At 35.2% G+C, this 24,309-nt stretch overlaps 1 protein-coding gene across 1 annotated transcript in view; it reads left to right on the plus strand.

Moving 5' to 3' along the window:
- LOC140144868 (uncharacterized protein YqhO-like) overlaps positions 1–19,498 on the plus strand; it is a gene marked incomplete at its 3' end in the record, with an annotated part of 35,961 nt that extends 16,463 nt beyond the window's left edge. Inside the window, exons 2-5 of the mRNA XM_072166669.1 lie at positions 2,759–2,909; positions 6,482–6,618; positions 17,892–18,033; positions 19,406–19,498. Of these exons, the coding sequence (XP_072022770.1) occupies positions 2,759–2,909; positions 6,482–6,618; positions 17,892–18,033; positions 19,406–19,498 (523 nt within the window). The remainder of the gene's footprint in view (positions 1–2,758; positions 2,910–6,481; positions 6,619–17,891; positions 18,034–19,405) is intronic.
- Between the last annotated feature and the right edge of the window lie 4,811 nt (positions 19,499–24,309).

A 24,309-nucleotide genomic window follows, 5' to 3' on the forward strand; every position in this document is an offset into this window, starting at 1 on the left:
GCTACCCGTGATATCTTATGGACATGAACTGTGAAAACAAAGGCAAAAAACAAACAAACAAACAAACCAAAAACTTTGTTGCACTGTTTTATTGTTACGCTACCCGGCGTTTCTTGTAAAGTAGGTGACCTAACAGAGAGACCGTATGCGCAGAGATATATGGCTAGTTAGCATTTGGCTAGTTAAATTCAAAATCAGTAGAGGGCGTCCTATTTTTACTAGTTAACTGTTGGTCACCCAGGCTAGTTAAAATTTTATCCCTCAGGCTAGTTAAAATTTTGTACCTCAGGCTAGTTACATTATTGTCGCTCATGCTAGTTAATTTTTTTTGTCCCTTAGGCTAGTTAAAATTTTGTCGCTCAGGCTAGTTAAGCATTTAACCCTCAAGCTAGTTGACTTTTGGTCTCACAGTCTAGTTAAATTTTGGACCCCATGCTAGTTGATTTTCTGTCCATAAAGCTACCCATGGTTATCTAAATGTCATGATCAGGCAAATTTGGCTTGATGAAGCAGTGCTGAAATCATCAAAATTAAAAATTGTTCATTTAATTCCCCTCGCCACTCACACCCCTGTGCATCCCATGCTGCCCAACAACCTTATTATGTAACATGACCATTCAAATTCCATGTATCACCCTCATATATGCTCCCCTTGGAATTTGACTTGACCAATCCCAGACCATATGGTTTGATCATGTGCTAGTCAGACCGACACTGACCATGCTGACCTTCACCATGTCTAAGACCATGCTGGCCGCACCTCAGCTTTGTGTTTTACTCAACTGTCCATCTGATTGTTATAAAGCAATTTTATAAATGTTCATCTGATTTAAGTATCCTGAGGGACTAAAATTTAACTAGCCTAAGGGACACGGATTTAACTAGATATATGGCAGCCTCATAAGGATACGAAGTCCAGCGGTGACCATGAAGTGACCTCTAATGAACTTGAAAAGACCTTTAAATCATATCAATATTATATATTCTAATTTAGATTTAAATTGGATGAATTTTAGAATTTGACCCCTTTTGCCCTTTGGTTGACTTTTGGTGACCTTGAAATGACCTCCATCATATTTTGAATCATATCGTGATCACATATACTTATTTTCATTCGAATTGGACACATTTTAGAATTTACCCCCTTTTGCCCCCAAAACAGACCCCTCCTCATGTTTAAGCCAAATCTGATTATAACCCTATATGCACCCAATGCTATAGTAATTTTGGCCTTATTCTGATGATCACATCTGATGATTTTCATTAATCAACTCTATTTGACCCCTGCATGACCTTGAACCCCAAATCCGTGTTTACCCTATAGCCACCAGCTAATGTCAGTGCATATAATTATGCAAATATCATCTCTGTGCTATGTAAGCTGTAGGAAAAGAAGCATTTTGAAGGTATTTGGTTATGTGCCAAAATATCTCCTTAATGACCTTTGACCCTAAGTCTGTGTTTACCCCATTGACCCCCAACTATAGTCAATGCCAATGACTAAGTCTCATTACGCTACTATGTAATCTGTAGAAGAAGAAGCATTTTGGGTAAAGATCGATTTTTTAGCAAAAATTACTCATGCGTGACGTTTGACCCCAAATGTAAAGGCTGGGGTAGTGAAGCTTTTGCCCGAGTTTGGTTATAATCGGTCAATTAATGAAGGAGCTAGAGAAAATTATGTCAAGGTTGACAGAAGAAAGAAAGAAAGAACTAGATATAGTGCAGCCTACGAAGGCTACGAAGTCCACGCGTGACCTTGAAGTGACCTCTGATGACCTTTCCTGAAAGATGTAGGCATTAAGTTTAATAATAATCTAGCTAATAAAATAATTTGACCTTTGTTGACCTCTATTGACCTTGAAATGACCTCCATTTTGTTTTAAATCATTTCATTATTATATATTTTAATTTAAAGTTAATTTGGATGAGGGTAGTGGAGCTTTTGCCCAAGTTTGATATAAAATTGGATCGGTTGAGCCCATATTTATTGGTCGAGCTATGAGTTTTAAAAATAAAAAATCGAGCCCGAGCCTCCCGCGTGGCAGGCGAGAACTCTACTACTGAACCACGAGAATATTTGAACAAATACGAGAATTTTAGAAATGATTTATTCAACTCAAAATGTAGTCTCTTCAGCAGCGTTTGGTTCCGCTTTTTCCAGCCCCGATATATACAAAGTCACACGTAGCATTATACAAGTTATAATGAGGCGATTTACAGAGGTGAAACCCCTGATTCCCAAAACGCCGTATGATGGCGAAAATCCGACCCTTTTCCCACGTGTTTATTACAGGTATACGTAGCTCCTATACAGGTAACACAACTTCTAAGTTCTCCTCTAATACTTTTTAAAATAAGTCAAAAAATATTTTACGAAATGTAAAAATGTAAAAATATATGTATAGCCCTGTTTGTTTTACCCATGTGGACCAATTTATGGCGTCATACATCATTGCGTTAAGGCAACAATGTTTAATTTTGTAAGAAAAGAGGCCGTTTTGAATGTTGCACCTGAACCGCTGGTATTAAATAGCGATTTTCTTTGTATTGCCTTGTCTATCTGAGTCCAAATTAAAAGAGGACATATCTGACAATGACAACTAACATTTTATACCAAAAATGCAATTCTATTTCTTATAGAAATGTTATAAAATGGCTTTAAGTGTAAATTCCTTAATGTATCGTGTGGCAGGAGGAAAAAAAAAATTAAAAAACCCAAACCCACCAATTAATAACTTCTGTATTCATTTTAAAGGTCTTTCATGAACTAGGAATTTTGCCGAAGATTAAACGTTTTGCAGGGACCAGTGGTGGTGCTTTAACAGCAGCTTTCGCAGCTATCGGTTATTCGCCGCAAAAAATTGAAGAAAAGTTAGGTAACGCCGACTTAAACGCTCTTGTGAAAGGTAAATATTTTATTTTTAGTTCCTAAAATAACAAAACATAATGCGACGAAGTGAACACTATCATTTTATTCTTTATTTTAATAGTTATAACTTGCCTTGGCTATACAACATGACGACGATATAAGATCATGTCACAATATACCTACCTCAGTCAAATTAAGGAAAATAAGGGTAGCTTACCACTAATTACTACAGACTCCATTTGGTCGCTATTCATTTCAGGAATGCATTAAAATTACCAAAGAACATATAATTATTTAAAGTCCCAGAGACTCCATGGAGTAGAATAATGATTAATTTGCACAAATCAAACTTCGCCGCATATGTAGATGTGGAATCAAAGTTGGTTAAATTTGGTTAAAGTCCAAAACCAATGTTTTCCTCCCATCATAAGGTGTCAAAAGTACATTTTGAACAGTCTCCGACATACAGTTCTTGATGCATAGGCAAAAACGTCAAAGGTCAGAGGTTAAATTTTTTTAGGTCTAAAATTGTTCCTTTGTCAAACATAATTCAAAATGAGAAAATATGCATTATTTTGCAACATGAGTAACGTCACAAAATATACCAAGGTCAAGAAGGCTCAATGAACTTTGATCTATTTGGCCATATTACCAAGGTAACATACTACCTTGGACATGGCTAACTATTTGTTTAAAATGTTTTTCCAGCGGGACAATCTGAGCCCATTTGATCAAAACCAGAGATTGTTTTTATGTTTTTCCCTGTAGAATCGAAATTCTGACATTCGACATTTTCCTCTATAACTCAAGAACTTTGCATCAGAGATAGGTCAAACTATACTTTCCTTATGACGAGGAAAACACATTGCTATGGTATTTAACATGGTTGCTTTGAAGTGTCACTCCTGCATAAGTGGCCATTTTGGATTTATGCAAATTAAGTAATGTTCCACTATTTGGATTTTCCGGGACTTTTGATATGTTTTTGTGTGAGCCGTTGAGAGATAGTTGCACAATAAATGGATATGTTGCAATTAATGGTGGGTCATTTTTTAATTTGACTGAACTAATAGCATGGAGTATATTTATTTTTTTAACTGTACGAGTATTAGTTTTCACAGGGTATTTTGCACTCGTGTCATTGATATTCGTACAAAATATGAGTAAAAAGTTGTTATTACGCTCCATTTTTGCAGTTGAGTACTTTCTGACTATCTCCGATAGACAGACTGATTCTAAATATACTTTGGCTGCGTTGACACCATGGAATGTATATTCACTCACCTTTTCTTTAATAAAGGTGCTATGGTTACCAAATATGGTCTGCAGGACCTTTGGGTCATCAAAAGAGACAAAATTTCACCTAATTTGCATATTTAATTGGCCGCCATCTTGGATTTGAAGATGTCAAATTTCAAAATGGTCTATGGACCCAGGGAAATGAGCTAGGGACTTGGTTTTTATTTTAGATGAAAGAGAAAAGTTATATTAAAAAATGTTGGTGTCAGTTAAAAAAAGATTCTTTATTTTGGTCAAAATAGCAAAAATGCCCAAAATTGGGGGCAAAATCAGGAAATCTGACTCCAACATTTTTTTTGACAAATGATCTGACGTACATTATGTCCAAATTTCATAGAAATCCACTAAAAATGGGGTCCACTGACTATTTGGAAGGTTAAAAATTATCATTTTGTGGAAAATGCGATTATATCTAGAAACACCTTTTAATTTTTTTTATGCAAATAAGATGAAAATTAATTACATGTTACACATAAAAGGGAGGCACTTGATTTATTACAATTTACTGAGAAGATAACATGATAATGAAATATGACTATAAATAGGTTTTTTTGATGAGGATCTTCCCTTTTAATGTTATTGTTATATATTATTTCAAAAAGCCACAGCAATCGTACATATATTTTTGTTAAGCAAAAGATTATCAAGGTATGTAAAAATCAATGTGGCTGCCCTACATACCACCTTTAGTTTTTCAGGTAAATACTTGGACTACTTTTAACATTCATAATCTTATCAAAGTGGTATTCATAAGGCCATAAGATCGAGAATGCAGGTCGGGCTGGGTGTTTTACAGATTATCTCACGAACATCATCCTCATTATTCATGACATGATTGAGATTGTTCCGTATATCCCTGAATTTTGGCCAGTGGCGTAGATTTTTTATTGACATTGGGTGGGGGTGGGTTGGAAACACGGTTGTTTGATGTATATAGAATTGGCTTCATTTTTAACTAAATGCAAACTATAGATGGCGCTATTTATCCTAAATCATATTCCTTTATTTGCAAGGGGTAGGTGATTAATACTGCTATTAAAACACCTGGAATAGATGAAACAAGCAACAAGGAAATTTTATAAACATATTTTATCAAACAATAAAAGGAATTATTTGTATTATTTATTATTACTAAATAGCGCCACCAATTTTGTCATTAATAGGTGCATTTTATATCCGAAAAAGCTTTAAAAATGCTATAAAAGTGAATAATTTTGTAAATGAGGGGAAATTAAAGTTGAGAATGACTCAAAAGCATCTGTATACGTTAGCATGATATAACTTTTAGCTGTTTAAGCCTAAAATTTGGTTGTACATGATGTTTTGTTTGAAAACTAATAAATGATCCCATCAAACAACCGTGGAAACAATGTTGATGTATAGTGAATCCTGCACCTTTTGGCGACAGAATAAGTTAATGGTACGAATGCGCGAGAAGCGCGCGAAAAACTTTGCTATATTGAAGCTAAACTGATGAAATATGGTGCAAAAGTGTAATAAATGCGCGTGAACTTCGGGAGCTAAAATAGACAAATATAAGGTTAATTTGCCAGAAACCCATATTCAGGCGTCAACATTGCAGGAGTGGGGGGGGGGGGGGTGGTATGGACCACCCCTTGCAAAAAAATTGGGGAATTTGTTCCCATCTCCCGGGATCTACGCCTATGATTTTGGCTTATTGAGAAACTGTGATGTGGTATATCAAAAAGAGACACTTTTGGGCAGGCTTTCATATATTAGTGTTTTACATTAATAAATGATAGAGATAATTTATCAAATATAGAGATAATTTACGCAACAACACCGCGCCGTTTTTCCCAATGACATCAGACGTTCCTAAGAGTTAATATTAAGTTCGTAAGTAAATTTATGGTATTATAAAATTGTAAACTGAGATATCGGTCTTTACAAATCTTTACAGATTTTATTGACAATGTTGAAAAAGGAAAAATACATGGTGCCAGTTATTTTCCGGTCTGAAACTATCAGTCAATAAGTTTTTTTTTAACATTATTAACAATGCAAATTTGAAACTAACCCAAATTGTTAAAAAATAACCCACGGGCAGATTTTGTGCTATTTCACCATTTACGATCCTGGCCAAAAGTGTCTCCCTTCGATATCGCGTCATAATTGTCGGAAGTAAGGGTGTCGTAGCAGCATACTCTGACCGGAGTTACCCAAACACTTATTACTGCCTTACTTCCGATTGTGTGAACGTTACTTTTTTGTTTGTTTTGTTTTTGCTTTTGGTTTTTTTTAAACATTATTACATTTACATAATTCTCACCGTGCGTAATATCATTACAGGTACAGGTAGTCTATGGAAGAAGGTGACACATGTGTTTTGGAGCGCCTGGAATATATTGGCGAACTATGGTGTTTATAACGCCAATGACCTCGAACAGTGGTTGAGAGAAGAGATTGGAAATTTAACATTTGAAGAGGTAATTTTTTTTTTCGTTCTTTCTTTACCTAGCCGTCACACAACTACTGTCTGTTCAATTAGCTTAGATTCTCGAATTTTTAAAATATTTGAAAAAAAATACAAAATTGTGATCAAAGTCATCAAAGTGTTAGCACTGCCTTAGACCTAAAGTAATTTATACTTTTTAAATTCTAAAGTTCAATTTAAAACCTCATTTCTTTTCAATTTTGGTCTTTTCCCGCGATATTTTTATAACAAGCCGTAGAACGTCGGGTACCATAAACTTTTTTGAATCAATCCGTTTAGAGCAATGGGGACGAATGTCATAATGCGCTGAGATAGTATTCATTCGACCATCCGCATCAACAAGTATTGTCCAGCAAAATAGCTATTCTTGCCAGTATGCCTGTGTTGAAATCCTACTGTTGAAACATTACGTTATTATTTATGAACTAAGTTTTCTAAATAGGCCCAGCTTATATATATACATTCCTTGCGTATTTATTTATTTATTTATTTATTTATTTATTTATTTATTTATTTATTTATTTATTTATTTATTTATTTATTTATTTATTTATTTTGCGAATGGGTATGAGAAGGTGTAGGCCTATTATAAAGCTACATATTTATTTTCAATTTGTTATTTCGTTTTGTTTGTTGAATATATACAAACTATGAGAAGGACATTTGGAAATAAAAGAACTTTTGTACAAGAAAATATTATTTAAAACAATCAGGTTACAGAAAACAATTCTTGTAAAGTCACTGTATCTGAAAATGTCAAGCGAATGCTGATATTCTTGGGAAGGAATGGTGGTTTTAAACAAAACTCAATTTACAATGTAAACAATTTGAAATAACAACGAAATCCATAATTTTAATGTCATTGTTTAGGAAAACAATAATGCTCAGAATAATGTTATGCATAAAACGCAATCGCGCCATATAATTTCGTGTAACAAAAACCGGTGGACCATCACCTATAGAACCTATCCAATAACCGGAACGGTATAACAATTGAAATGGCAGGACAGATTGGTGTAGGCCTACATATTGTTTTGCTAAATTGGATAGGGTCTATGCCCTAAGCTGAGAATGGACGGTCCCATTCGATTTGTAAAAAGGTCGCGAACCCTTTGGGTGGACCCAAGTAACTGCCTAAAATGAGGCAAAATTGAAAAGAAATCGGGGGTTAAATTGAACTTGGCAATTTGAAAATTATATATCACGTTAGGTCTAAGGCCGTGTTAACACTTTTCTTTGATGACTTTGGCCGCATTTTTTTATTTTTTCAAATATCTTAAAAATTCAAGAATCTAAGCTAATTGAACAGACAGTAGATCTTATAATCCAACTGGCGTGGGTCCTTCTAGATTATATCCTGACCTGGAAAGTCGAGGGAAATCTCAAACTGATTAACCACGCCTACTGACAGCTACTAATGATATTCAGCCAATCCGATTGACTGAATATCATCAATAGCTGTCAGTAGGTGTGGCTTGCCTACCTGCTACCAGAACACTAGCTTCTAGATTGGGATTGGTAACAATATTGCGTAACAAAATTGATTATTAATCCTCTTAAATTGCATACGAGTGTTAATGCTATTATAATACCCGGTTTTCTTCTTTATACCCTCAGTTCACTAACCTGTAGGTTGCATACAATCAGTTCCTTTTGTCATCACCACATTTCCGTTACTATTTTTGTATAGAGATTGTGCTTGAAATTATTGATTGGTTCCAAACAAAGAATTTGAACCGGTGTCCTTCGCAGTGCAGTCCATACAATCCAGAGAAGATGTAAAGAAAGGAGGGAGAACTGAATTATATCCTTGAGATAATTCCGTAGGTAATCCTGTCGCACCTATTCATAGTCCTTTATTCTCAAGTAGTTACACATCTACTTGAAAGTAGCCTTTGATGTGATGTGTGTTGCCGACTACGGTTGATTAATTTTCACTCCAGAATTGAAACCATATCCAATGTTTCTATAGAGAATTCCTTGAAAGTATGACACGTGTGTGTTAAGTACCTGATGCTGCTCTGAATGGATACCACACGTGGATAATATAAGAAAGAAATGTAGTTTTGTAAAGATTCCAAAAAAATTCGCCCATTTTGGATCATATATTAATTATTTAGGAGAGTGTTTTAGGATTTTGTTAGAAAAGGGATTTTTGATCATCTATATTTTATTCTTTTATGTATTTTCCTGTCGTTTCCTGCAAACCTAATAAAGATATTTTGATAACTGAAATAGTCTGTATCATAAATCGTAGAGGTTGAAAGTGTAACCAAGCGTGCAAAATTATTATTTGCCATGGAACTTCAGTCATATTTTATTTGAAATAAACTGGATGTTAGGATCTGCATGCACGGTATGCATAGTATTTATGGTATACAGACACTGACCTTTCCCTAAAACTAGTAAGCAGCAACTTGTGTATCACACCGTCATGGGTTCGAACCCTTTTGTTGTATTTTATTGTTAAACCTAAATAGCGTGGTTCTATTATTATTATTATTATTATTATTATTATTATTATTATTATTATTATTAGTGTTATTATTATTATTATTATTATTATTATCATACCTCCCCTATTTCGTCAGCAAAGATTTTATGACCCCCACAGTTTGCACCCCCCCCCCCAACAGGCATCAGTCTTTTGGAAAAAATAAACACACTATCTGTAGTAATGTTGTGTTGTGACTCCCTACATTTTGGTCATCAAAATATTTTATGACACCCCCTATTTTTCTTTCCGTATATTTGGTCCATGCTTATGGCTTAATAAATGTCATCTCCATCTACTTCCTGGGCCATACTGCCCCCCCCCCCCCCCACTGAGCCCTCTGGAGGGTTTACATTTGCTACCCCCTAGAAACTCGTGTAGGTCATCCAATAAGGATGGTCAGTTGCTCCTGCGCCTGAACTTTTTACCCGATCATGGAGGGTGCGATGGAGAGTTTTCAGGGCCTTTATCTTAGCATGTATCTGCTCCCCCGACCGTATGGGGAATCCCCCCTTGTCATGTAATAACGTGGCTATCTCCTCCCAAAGCGTTTTTTTTATCCCAGAAATACTTTCCGTGTCTCTCCCAATTTTGAGGATAGCCAATGTTCCCTTGGCATTCCAATTGACCCCTCTATTGCGTTTATTTATATTAATTTTTGCAGCTGCCGCCATGATGACATCACGCAGTAAATTACTCTGCTCAGTGACGTAGATTTCTTTTTGACATGGGGGGGGGGTGGTGTTGGAAAAAATTCAAGTACAGTCAATCCAGCACCTTTTGGCGACAGAATAAGTTTTTGGTTCAATTGTGCGCGAAGCGCGTGAAAAATTTTGCTATTTTGAAGCTAAACTGATGAAATAATGGTGTAAAAGTAGAATAAATGCGCGCGAAGCGCTTGAAAATTTGCACTTTTGGGGGCAAAAAAAATGGGCAAATATGAGGTTAATTTGGTCAGAAACCCATTATCAGGCGTCAACATTGAGGGGGGGGGTGATTGAATGGACCACCCCCCTGGCAAAATATTGGGGGAAGTTATTTCCTACCCCGCATCCCCCCCGGATCTACGCCTATGACTCTGAAAATTTTGCGCGAGTGATATAGGCCTACTCACAGTTATATCCGACAGCCCAATAGTGCTGCATGTCCACACGTAATTACTATTACCAGACGTAACGTTTCGATCGGTCTTAACAGCTCTTAACTCTGGTCATCTTCAGCCTTAAATTTTCGGATTTAAAGCACATTACGTCGGATATAGTAATTTTTTTATATCCGACACTCATTCACACTGCCACTTATATCCGATACTATTACCGACGTAATTTAAGTCCGACTGTGTGAACAAATTGTCGGATTTAAAGCACATTACGTCGGATATAGTTATATCCGACGCTAATTCACACTGCCACTTATATCCGATACTATTACCGACGTAATTTAAGACCGGCAATAGGTGATTTAAGTCCGACTGTGTGAACACAACTATAGAATGTTTTTTTATGATGATGACATGGACGTACTGATCATCATATTCATATTCATATTTATATTTTTCATATTCATTCATATTTTTATTTCCATAAAAATCAAAGACATTACAAAAAAATATATAAAAACACGGTACATATGGAGGAAAAGGCTGGAAGGCCAAAAAGGTCTGAAAGTTAGCCTTTCCCGCCTGAAATCAAATGAAATTAACAAAATAAATCAACATTACATAACATAACCAAAAGACAAGGGAAGGGAGAGGGGGTGCTCACGAAAAGATTAATTATATTAATTAGAGATCAGTTTTGTTTTGAATTGATTACGGAAATGTTTAACAGATTTTGAAGCTTTCAGATTTTTATCTAAAGAATTCCAAAGAATGGGACCTCTTGTACGTATAGCATGATCAGAAAAGACTTTCTTATTTTTGGTTAGATTTAGGTCATTTGCATATCGTGTCTTGTAGTTATGTATGTCAGAACGTTTGGTAAAATAATTATCAAATGAACAGGGCAGCTCATTTATAGAGTGCCTGTACATGAATGTACCTAATTCCAGTGTGTACATATCTTCAACTTTTAATATGTTATAATTAGCAAACAATGGCACTGTGTGGTCTCTATAGTGAACGTTTGCCACCGTTCTAATAGCCCATTTTTGAATTTTTACAATTTTATTTAAGTAAGTTTTACATGTATTTCCCCATAAAAGTACTCCATAATTCAAATAAGGCAATATCAACGTACAATAAAGTGTAAATAAAATACGACTTGGAACAAAATGTTTCAATTTATTCATGACACCGACATTTCTTGAAATTGTTCTAGATATGCAATCTATGTGACATTTCCAAGTGAGACATTCGTCTATTAGTACACCAAGGACTTTAGTTTGATGCACTCTCTCTAAAGCCGTGTGATCTAGTGTGATTTGCAGGTCTTGATTCATCGATGTCATTTTGGGTGTGCCAAGTATCATATAATTTGTTTTGGTAGCATTAATTGACAATTTATTAGCTTTAAACCAATTGCTTACTTCCTTTAACTCTTCATTAACAAGGTTTGTCTGGCGTTCTACGTTTTTATGGGAGTATAAAATGGTGGTATCGTCTGCAAAAGGACGAATTCGAGTACTTTAGATGCATTAGTTATATCATTAACATAGAGTATAAATAGAAGTGGCCCCAGGATTGATCCTTGTGGAACACCACATATAATATCGTGTGATTCTGATTCATAAGAATTATAATAAACATATTGTTTTCTGTTACTTAGATAATTTCTGAACCATTCTAACACAATACCACGAAAGCCATAATGTTCTAATTTATGTAAGAGTATGTTATGATCGATTGTATCAAAGGCTTTTGATAAGTCCAGAAATATTCCAACAGTTGTTTCGTTTCTTTCAACTGCTGCAGTAACTTTGTCTACCATTTGCTCTATAGCCATAAAGGTGGAATGTTTTGACCGAAAGCCAAATTGTTTGGGGTTAAGGATTTGCTTATTGTCAATGTAATCCGTACATCTGTTAAAACCAACCTTTCAAGAATTTTTGAAAAACACGGTAGGAGAGAAACTGGACGATAGTTTGAGAATGCCTCGGCATCATCTTTTTTGTATAATGGTATGACTTTTGCTATTTTTAATTTATCAGGAACAATCCCAGTAGATATAGACAAATTAAATATCATATTAAGAGATTTGGCAATTTCATTACACACTTTTTTAATGATTAGATTGCCAATATTGTCATGGCCTCCACCTTTGTTTATGTCGAATTTATCAATTATTTTTACAATATCGGATTCAACAATAGGCTTCATATACATATTACTGGTCTTGTTTTCAATGAGATAAGCGAAATATTGCTTTCCTGTGTTTTGGATATTTGATGCAAGCTTAGGGCCTACGTTTACGAAAAAGTCATTGAACTGATTTGATATTTCTTTAGGATTGGTAATAGAACTGCCATCTTCAGCTTTAAATTTGCTCTGTGCAGATTGTTTCTTTCCTCGTCCAATAATATTATTAATTGTTTTCCATGTTTGCTTCATATTATTTTTAGCATGCTCAAACTTAGTAAAGAAGTATTTGCGTTTTGATTTCCGAATAAGCATTTGCAACTTATTTTTATATGTTTTGAATATTTGAAATTGTTTGTCGTTTGGAGATTGAATGTATTGTTTATATAACATATTCTTTTTGTTAATCCTTTTTAACAATCCCTTTGTAATCCATGGCAATATTGGTTCTTTTCTTCTATTACCAGTACATTTCTTTAACGGAATACATTCGTCGTAAAGCGTATTAAAGGTGTCAATGAATTTATTATAGTCATCATTTGCATCAATATTATCAAGAATTTCACCCCATTTAACGTCGGATAGTTTTGTTTTAAATTTATCAATATTCTTATTATTATGATTTCTTTTATATATAACGTCTTTCGTTTTACACTTTTTGGTTTTCTACTTCGAGGTTGGTTGATAAAGTTGTTGGAAAGTGGTCACTTATGTCAGTAATCGTAATTGTTGATTTGATAATATTGTCATTATTTGTAAGCATATTATCAATAATTGTAGCAGTTGATTCTGTGATTCTTGTTGGTTTATAAATAGTAGGTATTAATGAATAGGAGTAAAGAAGTTCAAGGTAATCATGAGTAGGTCTGTCACTGTCTACTTTAAGTAAATCGATGTTAAAATCACCCATAATATAAATATGTTTTTTATCTAAAGTTAACTTCTTTAAAATAGGGTCAATGTCTGTAATGAAATTGTCGATTGAAGTGTGTGCTCTATATAATACTCCCACTAACACATTCTGATTAGATTTACATTCAATTTCAATAAAACAAGATTCAAAATTTGAATTGGCATGACAAAGATCTTTTCTGAGTTTATACTTTACTTTATCAGAAACATACATGCAGACACCACCTTTTTCCCGACCAGTCCTGTTCATATATTCCAAATTGTATCCAGGAATATTAAAATAATCATGAGGTTTATCTTTCAAATGAGTCTCGGAAATACCAATTACACTGAAATTTTGGTCCAATGTATTTAAACAATTTTTGAGTTTTTCGAAATTTTTTGACACGCTTCTGATATTGGCATTTAGTATATTAAATTTTCCAAGACTTGCATCAGGATCTAAACAGAACTGTGCAGGGGTAACATATGAGCATTCGTGCATATCACAGTTTGCACTGTTTACAATATCATTATAATTTTTATTATTAAAATTGCAATCCAGTGTTAGGGGATTAAAAATCATCTTATCATATTTTTCTAGGTCTACATCTTTTATATTTTTAACGTGAGGGGAATGGTTTAAATTGTATACTTCAGCCTCAATGTCAGAATTTGATTGTCACAATTATCAGAAGGCCTACTGCAGTTCTGACAAATCCATTCCTTGGGATTTAGAACTTTCAATTGTTTTGGTTTTAATAGAGTACACTTTTCATGTATGATGCAAACTCATAGGTGTTGTGCGTTTGGGAATTTGGGAGGGGTGGGGGTTCAAAATGACCCCATAGGCTTATAAAATCAAAATTTCAATTGCTCAAATACCTCTTACAAATATATCAAATTATTTACATAAATAAACAAAAACAAATAAATAAATAAATAAATAAATAAATAAATAAATGAATAAATGAATAAATGAATAAATGAATAAATGAATAAATAAATAAATAAATAAATGAAATAAATAAATAAATAAATAAATAAAAAAAATAAACGAAAAAAAATTGAACAAATTGTAGCGTAGCATTAAAATCATAAAAATAACCATTGCTGGCAGGAGGACTCGAACCAACGATATTGGCATTAGCAGTCTGATGCTCTACCACTGAGCTATATGACAGCATCTAGTGATGAGGGTCGAGTTTTTAGCTTATACAGTGTTTGTCTGTGATAATGCCGCCTCGTGAAAGAAATAAATATAAAATCTCAATTTTTAATTTAAATTTATTTGATAATTTTCTAACCTATATTTTCTTTAGATCAGGGACAAATATTTCCTCTTTGACCGCTAAATAAGAATCTATTTCTTTTTTTATTACTGATTTAATTCCGCGATTTGTTCCATTAAGCAATATCAAAGATTAATGTCACACATCTCACAACATATTTTTAGTTGCCTTAGTGGTCTTGCACAGTGCTGTTTAACCGGCAGGTACCGAGATCGATTCCCACCTTTGCCTGCATTTTTTTTAAAGACTGGGAAATAATAACGTGACATTCGCCGCTGACATTCGTACTGCAGAAGCGGAGTTATAACTTGTTAAACTTTGCTCCTTCCGTAAAAGGGTACATTATTTTGGCACTACAATATTTTTTTTTTTTTTCACTTTGCTGGTATTAAATATCAAATGGTCATAATTGGCGGTCACTTCAAATCATCCTTAACTGAACGAGGTTCAGGAATGTCCTCTCATTGTTAATCGTTGGTTAACCCACCACTTGAGAATAAAGGATTAATAATAGGTGCAACAGGATTACCTACGGGATTATCTCAAGGATATAAGTCTGTTCTCCCACCTTTTCTTACATCTTCTCTGATATGTGCTAGTGTCATTGGTTATTGTTAAAAGGCAATAAGGTGTGTAATTGCAATATTTCCTCTGAATAGGAAAGACTCTCTACATCGAACTATGGATGCTGGGGGTTCGCAATACTGTTATTTAAGAGAAGGTATCTTCCAAATCCAAATCGAAATGTGATCATACTTTTCCTACATTCGCCCCTTTGCATGATTTTGAGTTGACACAGTCATGAAAATAACTATAGATACTTGACAGACCATTAGTAGCCCAGTTCTGAACCTTTTCATTGATCATTCATAACAATAGGTATCTGATGGATCAGTGAAGATAAGAAGGGGTTATAATATATCCGTAACCTTGATATTATAGTACATCTCGAGGAAAACATGCAATGGACATGTTTTCATTTTATGTTTCAAATATCCCGAGCATGAACATTGAGTATTTAACCCAAAATGGAAAATGGAACAATTTATTGGAAATCTGTTTAACAGATTTTTTGACATCTTTTCTGCACTGTATTATACCTAAATTAAGAAATTTGATAAATATTCAAAGAAAATATAGGTCATCCAAAAATTTTTGACTTTTACACATTTTGGGGCAAAAAAGGAAAAATAAGCAAACATATCAAAATCTGTTTAACAGCTTCATTCATCAAGTCATAACAAATGGCCTACATGCTTAATTTCTAATAAAATATTGAAATTGTGAAAACTATAGGTATTTATTGATTTTCATGTTTTTTCTTGCAAATATGCTAATAATATGCAAATTATGAAATTGCAAAATAAAGTTTCTACAGAGCATACATCTTTCAAGTGTGATGTTCAAAATGACAGACATCAAAAAGAGATTCGATGAAATGTAAAGGTGTAGTATTAATTTTGGCATGGACTGTCTGGTCAGGAAAAGTACGGTAAGTTGAGCTGTACATCTTCTCTGGTCCTTATAGATTCGATCTCTACCCCCAGCAGCGCACTCAAATTACCATAAGTAGTGACCTGAACCAACCCAGTTGATGACAACGTAATGACTCCAAATATGATTGAGCGTGTTTATAGTGAGCCAGATTATCCGGTATTTAGCGTATAAGTACATCTTATACGGTATTGGTCGCCACTATAAACAGACCAATAGCGCTATTTGTCGCACATATTATACGGAACTGATATCCTTCGATATCGATGGATATTGCAGTATATTCTTTCCGTATACGGCCACTATAAACAGACAGGGATTAACGATACCGTTATTCAAGGAAGTGGAGCAGGGTAATATAACTCTCCGAGCTCAAATTTGTCACTGTAATAACACATCGCCTACAGATATGGTACGACACTGTAGCAATAATGTTTTTATAAATGGTCGGTATCGTTTCGATGGCAAACTATTTGAAACTGGCACCATATTTGTGTCTCCCACATTGCATTGCGGTGACCTCGAACACGCTGAGTTCAACCACCTCGGATTCAGAATAGCGCTATTGATTGCCACTATAAACAGCCGAGATAACGGATAGGTCACATTCCATTCTAATCCCATATACGTATAATGATACCGTATAAATACCGTACACCACTATAGACACGCTCAAAGGTAACCATACTATCATTTAACCGCATCTGTCATGTAACTGGGACGAGTACGCTAATCATCTCAATCGATTGATTTTGAGATTGTATGGATCAAAACACTTCACACTTTTGAAGTCAGAATGTATATTATGAGAGGTGGAAGCAAAAAACGTGCTAACAACGCAAAGAAAGAAACTTACGTAACTTACGAACGGTTCACGGAGTTTACGTACGGTTGACACCCCTTACGACGAGTCGTAACGTTTGGTGAAACACGCCACTGGTGACATATCATATTACAGCTTGGACATTGAGCGTGTTTATAGTGGGAGCCGATGTGCGGTACATTGCGGTACAATTTCTACCCGGTTAGAGATTATCCGGATACTTGCCCACTATAAACACTGGCAGTATATGTATGTACGGTATATCGATATCCTTCTAAATCGAAGGATATTGTGGCGAGATATTCCCACTATAAACACACCAGTATAAATTGTGTGCGGTATTACCGGAAGTAGAAGCTTGTTCATGATGCGTAGGATGCGCGCAGGACATTCGGAACGATTATCACACCCAAGAGTTATCAAAACAGAAGTTACATGTTCACCGCCATGATCATATTGTTGAATGGGTTGTTTATAGCTCGCGCCACAATATTTACACATTCCCCGTGTGACCTCGGGGTCATTGCAAATGTACGATAATGTTAGTTGGTATATAATTTGTGCGGTAACTGTGTCACTATAAACAGCAAGGGTATCGGTATATATACAAGGATTATCATATACGGTATACTCAATATGCGGTATACTCACTATAAACACGCTCAGTGAGACAGTGATGCTTGTGACCATTTGGTCAAAATCGGCCAAAGCATGCAGGCAGAAGAAAAAAAAAAGAATGACAGAAGAAAGAAACATATATAATTATTTAAATACACCACCGAAAATTCCTCGGCGACTCCAGTGTGACGTCACACCTACCACCGTGACGTCACAGGTCAATAACACAGAGCCAATTCACATCACTAGGCCTGATGAAGCGTCAGAGATATGACGTGATACTGTAGTCAACAAAAACAGTAAGTCCAGTTGCAAAGATTAATAACCTAATCTATCCGGTTGGTATACTTAATTTCAGCTGTACAACCGCAACCAAGCACATATCGAGCTTGCCATCACCGTTACCGATCTTGCGCGAAAGGATTACCGTTTTTATCACGTGAAAACTACACCCACTACACCAATCGTCGAAGCATTGCGTATGTCGATGAGCATTCCGGGTGAGTTAATTAGAGGTTTAACACAAAATCCCTCTTCATTTTCATTTATAACATTAAGTGTGCCCAGTGACCGATCCTTGGTCCCTTTTTTGTTCTTGACACTACTGATTTTACCCTTATTTCCTCTCACTGCAAAATTGATCTTATATGCCAATTATAGAATTGTATTTTTAAGTATCAAATATTAGTTTTCATTGTCAGATATGTCCTCTTTCTTGGGCCCAAACAGACGAGGCAATACAAAGAAAATCGCTATTTAATACCTGCGCTTATGTCGCCATTGCGAGCCACTTATTCGAACGTGAGTCGTGTCGGCTCTTTTGATATGTCACGACTGCCCGCACGGCATTTACGTTCTGTGATATGCTTATCGTTTACATGTTCGACTTATATCCCCATTTTACTAATAAAACGACGGTTCCTGCGGTTTATTCAAAATCTTTAATTTCGACAAAACTACAGCACCTAAAGTCATGATTTTTGCAGGGTATGTTAGTTTATTTAAGTACATAACAATCGTGTAAAAACAGCTGATGAGGGCGTCCTCATCAGCAAATGCTATAATAGCTTACAATACTATTGCATCCTGAAAACACTAATTATGTCCGTTCATCATTCAAAGAGACCCTGCTAGCTTATTGGGCTGCTAGCAACCAACTGTTTTCATGCTGGCCTCGGCTTTTATCACGGTCTTTAAATGTTGCTTTAATCACCAGGAAGTATAGGAATCTTGAAATTTGTATAGGATTTGCTTGGTACTCTTTCTGAACGGATTATTATTTTTACAAAACTGTAATGCATTTTTAGAATTTGTATTGTATTATTGCCCTGACGATGGCAAATAAGAGTTGGTCTACCAATGTGTAAAGATTTTAATACTTCCCTCTTATTGCTCATCGAATAAATATATCCAACATTTACCCAAATTCTGTTGAACTTTTTGCATTCAAACATTATTAATATTGACCATAGATGGGAGTTGGTGAGACCCACAATTGGTTTTTGCATGTAAAATCAATGATTTTCATTTCGCTCTTATAAAATCATTCCAAGAGCTACTGACTTTTTTCTTGTTAGTTAGGTGAAACTAATAGTAATATTTATAGCAAAATATCGGTGAACAAAAAAGCATTTTTGTAGAATTTTAGCCGAATAATCAATTTTGCCTATACTTTTGTACATAGCAAGAATCCCCGAAATTTGAATGGGTGCCCTCACCGTACAACGTCATAGCGAAAAGTGAAAACAACGCCCCCTCTCGTAGTCCGAGTTAGAAGTTATGGCTCAGTAGTTCATTTAAGTTGCGGGTCAGAGGGACTAAGACAAAGATATAATAGTTATGGATAATTTCAAATGTGTGTTAATATTTTAGGGATATTTACACCAGTCAAAGTGGATGATGACGACTTTGGATGCTTTGTTGACGGTGGGCTGCTTCGCAACTATCCATTGATGAGCTATGATGGTAAGAGGAAAAAAATAAGTCTTTTTCTATTTAAATATGTCTACATATATAGTTCAAACATTTACATCATAATTCATTTAAAGAAGTAAGCTAACCTTTCTCTCGCCCTTTTTGCATATCTCTCTCTCTCTCTCTCCCCCCCCTCTCTCTCTCTCTCTCTCCCTCTCTCTCTCTCTCTCTCTCTCTCTCTCTCTCTCTCTCACTCTCTCTCTCTCTCTCTCTCTCTCTCTCTCTCTCTCTCTCTCTCTCTCTCTCTCTCTCTCTCTCTCTCTCTCTCTCTCTCTCTCTATATATATATATATATATATATAAAATTAAATATAATGTATATCATCAACATGGAAGAGTGCTCAATACCGTATTTGGTAGAGCTGTAATACAAATTGATTACTATTCGCTGGCGAAGTTACATAATTAATCGGATTAATTACCATAGCAATAGGTGAAAACAATTTTGAACATGTCGCGCTGCGCTACAAACAGGTTACACTCTTCACCTGTGTATGTCTGGAATCATAGATTGAATACAATAGAGAGTTCCCGTGTTTTGGGTTACCCGCCATCTTGGAGGGAAACCTAAACTCCGTTTACAATTTTCAGAATACCAACACTCGCGCAATAATTAGCAAATGTTATTTTGTAGAATGTAGCACCAATAGGGTCATTGACCAAATCAAAGGAATGAGGAATACGGCGGTGCGAATCACGTTATAAACACTATTGTAGTCCGTTCCGCTTGAAAACACGGGAACTCTCTATACTGGTCTTTTCAAAGATACTAATCTTACAGGTGCAAGTAATTAGTATGATATGGTTCAATGAAGAGTTACCGCGTGAACGTATCAGTGCAGCGCGGTATATTCAAAAAACAAAAATTGTTTTCACCTATTGCTATGGTAGTTAATCCGATTATTACGTAACTTCGTCGGCGTATACACTTATTTGCTAGAGCTGCTACACTGTGTTTCACGCATTACGGCGATCGTCAGGCAACTGACTGCTGAGATGCACACAATAAAGCTATTTCTTTTTCTTGGCACGGTTTGATGGTTTTGACAAGTGCCTACACTTACTGATCAATAGAGGTTATCCACTTCACTCATGTGTGACTTCTAACAAAAAGCACTGGTTCCCGCGTAGTATTCCTCATTCAAACTAATTCAATGCACGACCTCGGAGTTACCTGCATGACTTTGGCGGGCTATTTTGAAACAACAGTCATGGTTGCACATGCAGGTACTTCTTTAGAATGCCCTAAACAAGGTATAGCAGTCGTTGATAGGATATGCAGCTTATAGAACATGGATAACCTCTATTCTGACCTTTTATTCATGAAGTTCATGAGATTGATTATTTTGATTATTTCCAGCTTTTCATCCATGCACAAGTTACACTGCCCTGATTGTCTTCTTTCTGTGTTAGACTCCCTTACAATTTCACATTTAATTGAATATTCCTTGCCCTTCTTCTTTAATTCCCAAATGTGTTTCGATAGCTCTATTTCTTTTTCATATTTTAAGTACCTAAACGATTTTGTGTGGTTGTTGAATCTCTCTTTGAATGTCCCTCCCGCTAAGCCTACATATAATATTTTTCATGCTATCTGATTCTACTACCGCTTTGTACACGATTTGCGATGATAGGCACTTTCCTGCAGTTGCCTTTTCTCAGCATTTTGCTAGTTTTTTGTGACATTGTTGTTGTGCGTTTTGATTATTGCACCCATGTTGCTCATGCAACTGTAACTGACTTTGGCGCAGTTTCTGTTGAACATTTTGTGAAGCTTGCTTCCTGGTGGAAAGTGCCTATCCAATAGTTTTAGAAATGTACCCCAATGTTAGATTTTACATTTCTGCTATAAGGTGAGTTAACGGGTCGGGCAGTTTTATATCGATTTGCGAAAAGTGTTTTGATACGTTCATTAATTTCTCTCAAAGTAAAAATCGCAGTTTAACAAATAACGATCCAAATAAAAGCTATTATTGGGGGCTAATTGTTGTATCACTATGAAAGACCTGACATCAATACAAACATTTGTTTCAGTGACCCAAGTTCATGGTCATTTTTGCTCACGCACAGATGGGCTGGAATTTCATATTTCGGTTTTAGCGATTGCCCAAAAAAGGTGGTATGTTTTTGTAAAGCGTTTCCGCTTGGAATGTAGATAGTTATTGTTGCTATTACTGTTCACGATTTTAATTTATGTACTTTTTAGTCGACAATTTTCAATGCATTTTACATAATAGAAATTTTTTTTTATGTTGCTGGCATAAATACCGATATTTTTAACAGTATCGTTTTTTTAAACCAAAATACCATCCAAATTAGTTCCCAATACTTATATGAAACCATATATACCAAATCGGACTGCAGGTGATGAACAGATATAATCCTGCACATTATGACACCACATTGAATCCAATGTGATCTCAAGAAGTAAAGTTACAAACAATTGAATAGACAAAGGTCCAGTTTTAAAAGTGACAAACTGGCCTATAGAAGGCGCAAAAAGATTCCAACAGGCGCAACAAAGAGACAACACGGTTTCTTCAATGAAGCGTTATTTAAAGCAGTTTTCATTTCAGTTGTTTACTTCTCTGTACTTTTCATAACTACTTTCATTTTTTTGTCGGTTCTTTTGTTTCAGTTTTCGTTTGTTCCTTTTGTTTTAAATTAAAGCCAAACGCATAAAGTAGCCATTCACCACTCTCAAACCAGATGTCTAGTCTGTGAAGTTTTGAATAGGCCAATTTGTCACTTTTAAAACGGGACCTTCGTCTAATCAAATGCTTGTAACTTTGCTTTTTAAAGTCACATTGGATTCAATGTGGTGTCATAATGTGCTGGATTAGATAGCGCATCTATTACAAAAACAAAGTTACCCCAATATTGTTCAGTTTGGAAATTGTGATTATTTTTCCAAGTGTAAGGATACTTTATTGGCGCAGTATAGATCATCTAGATGATCTGTGCATGAATGCACATGATAAGAGCTCTAGGCTCATTGTGTTAATCAGAGAAGATGATAAAAGAGGAGGTCGCTCGCTGCCCACATCAAATAAATAATGTGTGCATCCGCCTATTGATGGAAATAATGATCTAATCCGATTGATCAACTAAAGCTGTGTTCACACATGCACTTATTACCGGTAATATTTTATCTAGGCTTATGTCCGATCGAATTAAATATTTCCGCTAATCCCTTAGTGCGTCCACATTTGTCGGCAATAGCGCTATACGCTGGCGTAATAATCGGACTAACTACCATATAGCAATAGGTGAATCATACTGATTAGTTGCACCTGTAAGATTAGTATCTTTGAAAAGACTGGTATTGTATTCAATCTATTATTGCAGACATACAGGTGATGAGTGCAACCTGCTTGTAGTACAGGGCGAAATGTTCAAAATTGTTTTCACCTATTGCTATGGTAATTAATCCGATAAATGACGTAACTTCGCCAGCGTATGCCCGACGTGTTATGTCCGTTAAAGCCTATTACCGGTCATAAATCCCTTCCGTTTCTATACTACGCCAAGAAAGTATCCTTACACTTGGAAAAATAATCACAATTTCAAAACTGAACCATATTGGGGTAAATTTGTTTTTGTAATAGATGCACTATATAATCCTGCACATTATGACACCACATTGAATCCAATGTGACCTTAAGAAGTAAAGTTACAAGCAATTGAATAGACGAATGTCCAGTTTTAAAAGTGACAAATTGGCCTATACAAGGCGCAAAAAGATTCCAACAAGGGCAACAAAGAGACTACAAAGTGTCTTCAATGAAACTTTATTTAAAGCAGTATTTATTTCAGTTCTTACTTCTCTGTACTTTTTATAACTTGCATTTTATTTGTCAGCTCTTTTGTTTCAGTTTTCTTTTGTTCCTTTTGTTTTAAATTAAAGGCACACACAAATTAGCCATTTACAACTCTCAAACCAAATGTTTAGTCCGTGGAGTTTTGGATAGGCCAGCGTGTCACTTTTAAAACTGGACCTTCGTCTAATCAAATGCTTGTAACTTTGCTTCTTGAAGTCACATTGGATTCAATGGGGTGTCAAAATGTGCCGGATTAGATAGTGCATCTATTATAAAACAAATTTACCCCAATATGGTTCAGTTTTGAAATTGTGATTATTTTTCCAAGTGTAAGGATACTTTCTTGGCGTAGTATACATGAGCATCATTAGAAAATTTAACCCGATTTTAAATGTTTTCACTGAAAATTCACTTTCAATAAACGCCCCTCTTTAGAACAAATTACAGACAATGCGGTAGGTATGTCATGTAAGAAAAATGCAAATTCAAAAGTTCCAAAATTAAGACCAATTTTGTATTTATGTAGGTTCTATTATTATTGTTGTTGTTGTTGTTGTTGTTGTTGTTGTTGTTGTTGTTGTTGTTGTTGTTGTTGTTATTATTATTATTATTATTTTAGTTTGACAAAGTAGTCCCATTTTACAGTAGACTTAGCTCTATATCGCATTTTATACATGTAGGCCCTACTATGGTGGACATCTTTGAAAAATTGACAAAAATATAAAAAATTACACTGACTCCCATCATCATGCTATTTTTTTTTTTTCTTGGGGGGGGTCCCAAATCTACAAAATGTCGACTTCAATAAAATTGCGACCTCCCCTATTTCGGCAGCAAATATTTTATGACCCCTCCCCACCGTTTACACCCCCAAAAAAAAACAGGCATCAGTCTTTTTGAATAAAATAAACACACTATCTGTAGTCATGCTGTGTTGTGACTCCCTACATTTTGGTCATCAAAAATATTTTATGACACCCC

Source organism: Amphiura filiformis, unplaced genomic scaffold (genome assembly GCF_039555335.1).
Source record: "Amphiura filiformis unplaced genomic scaffold, Afil_fr2py scaffold_89, whole genome shotgun sequence".
NCBI lineage: Eukaryota > Metazoa > Echinodermata > Ophiuroidea > Amphilepidida > Amphiuridae > Amphiura > Amphiura filiformis.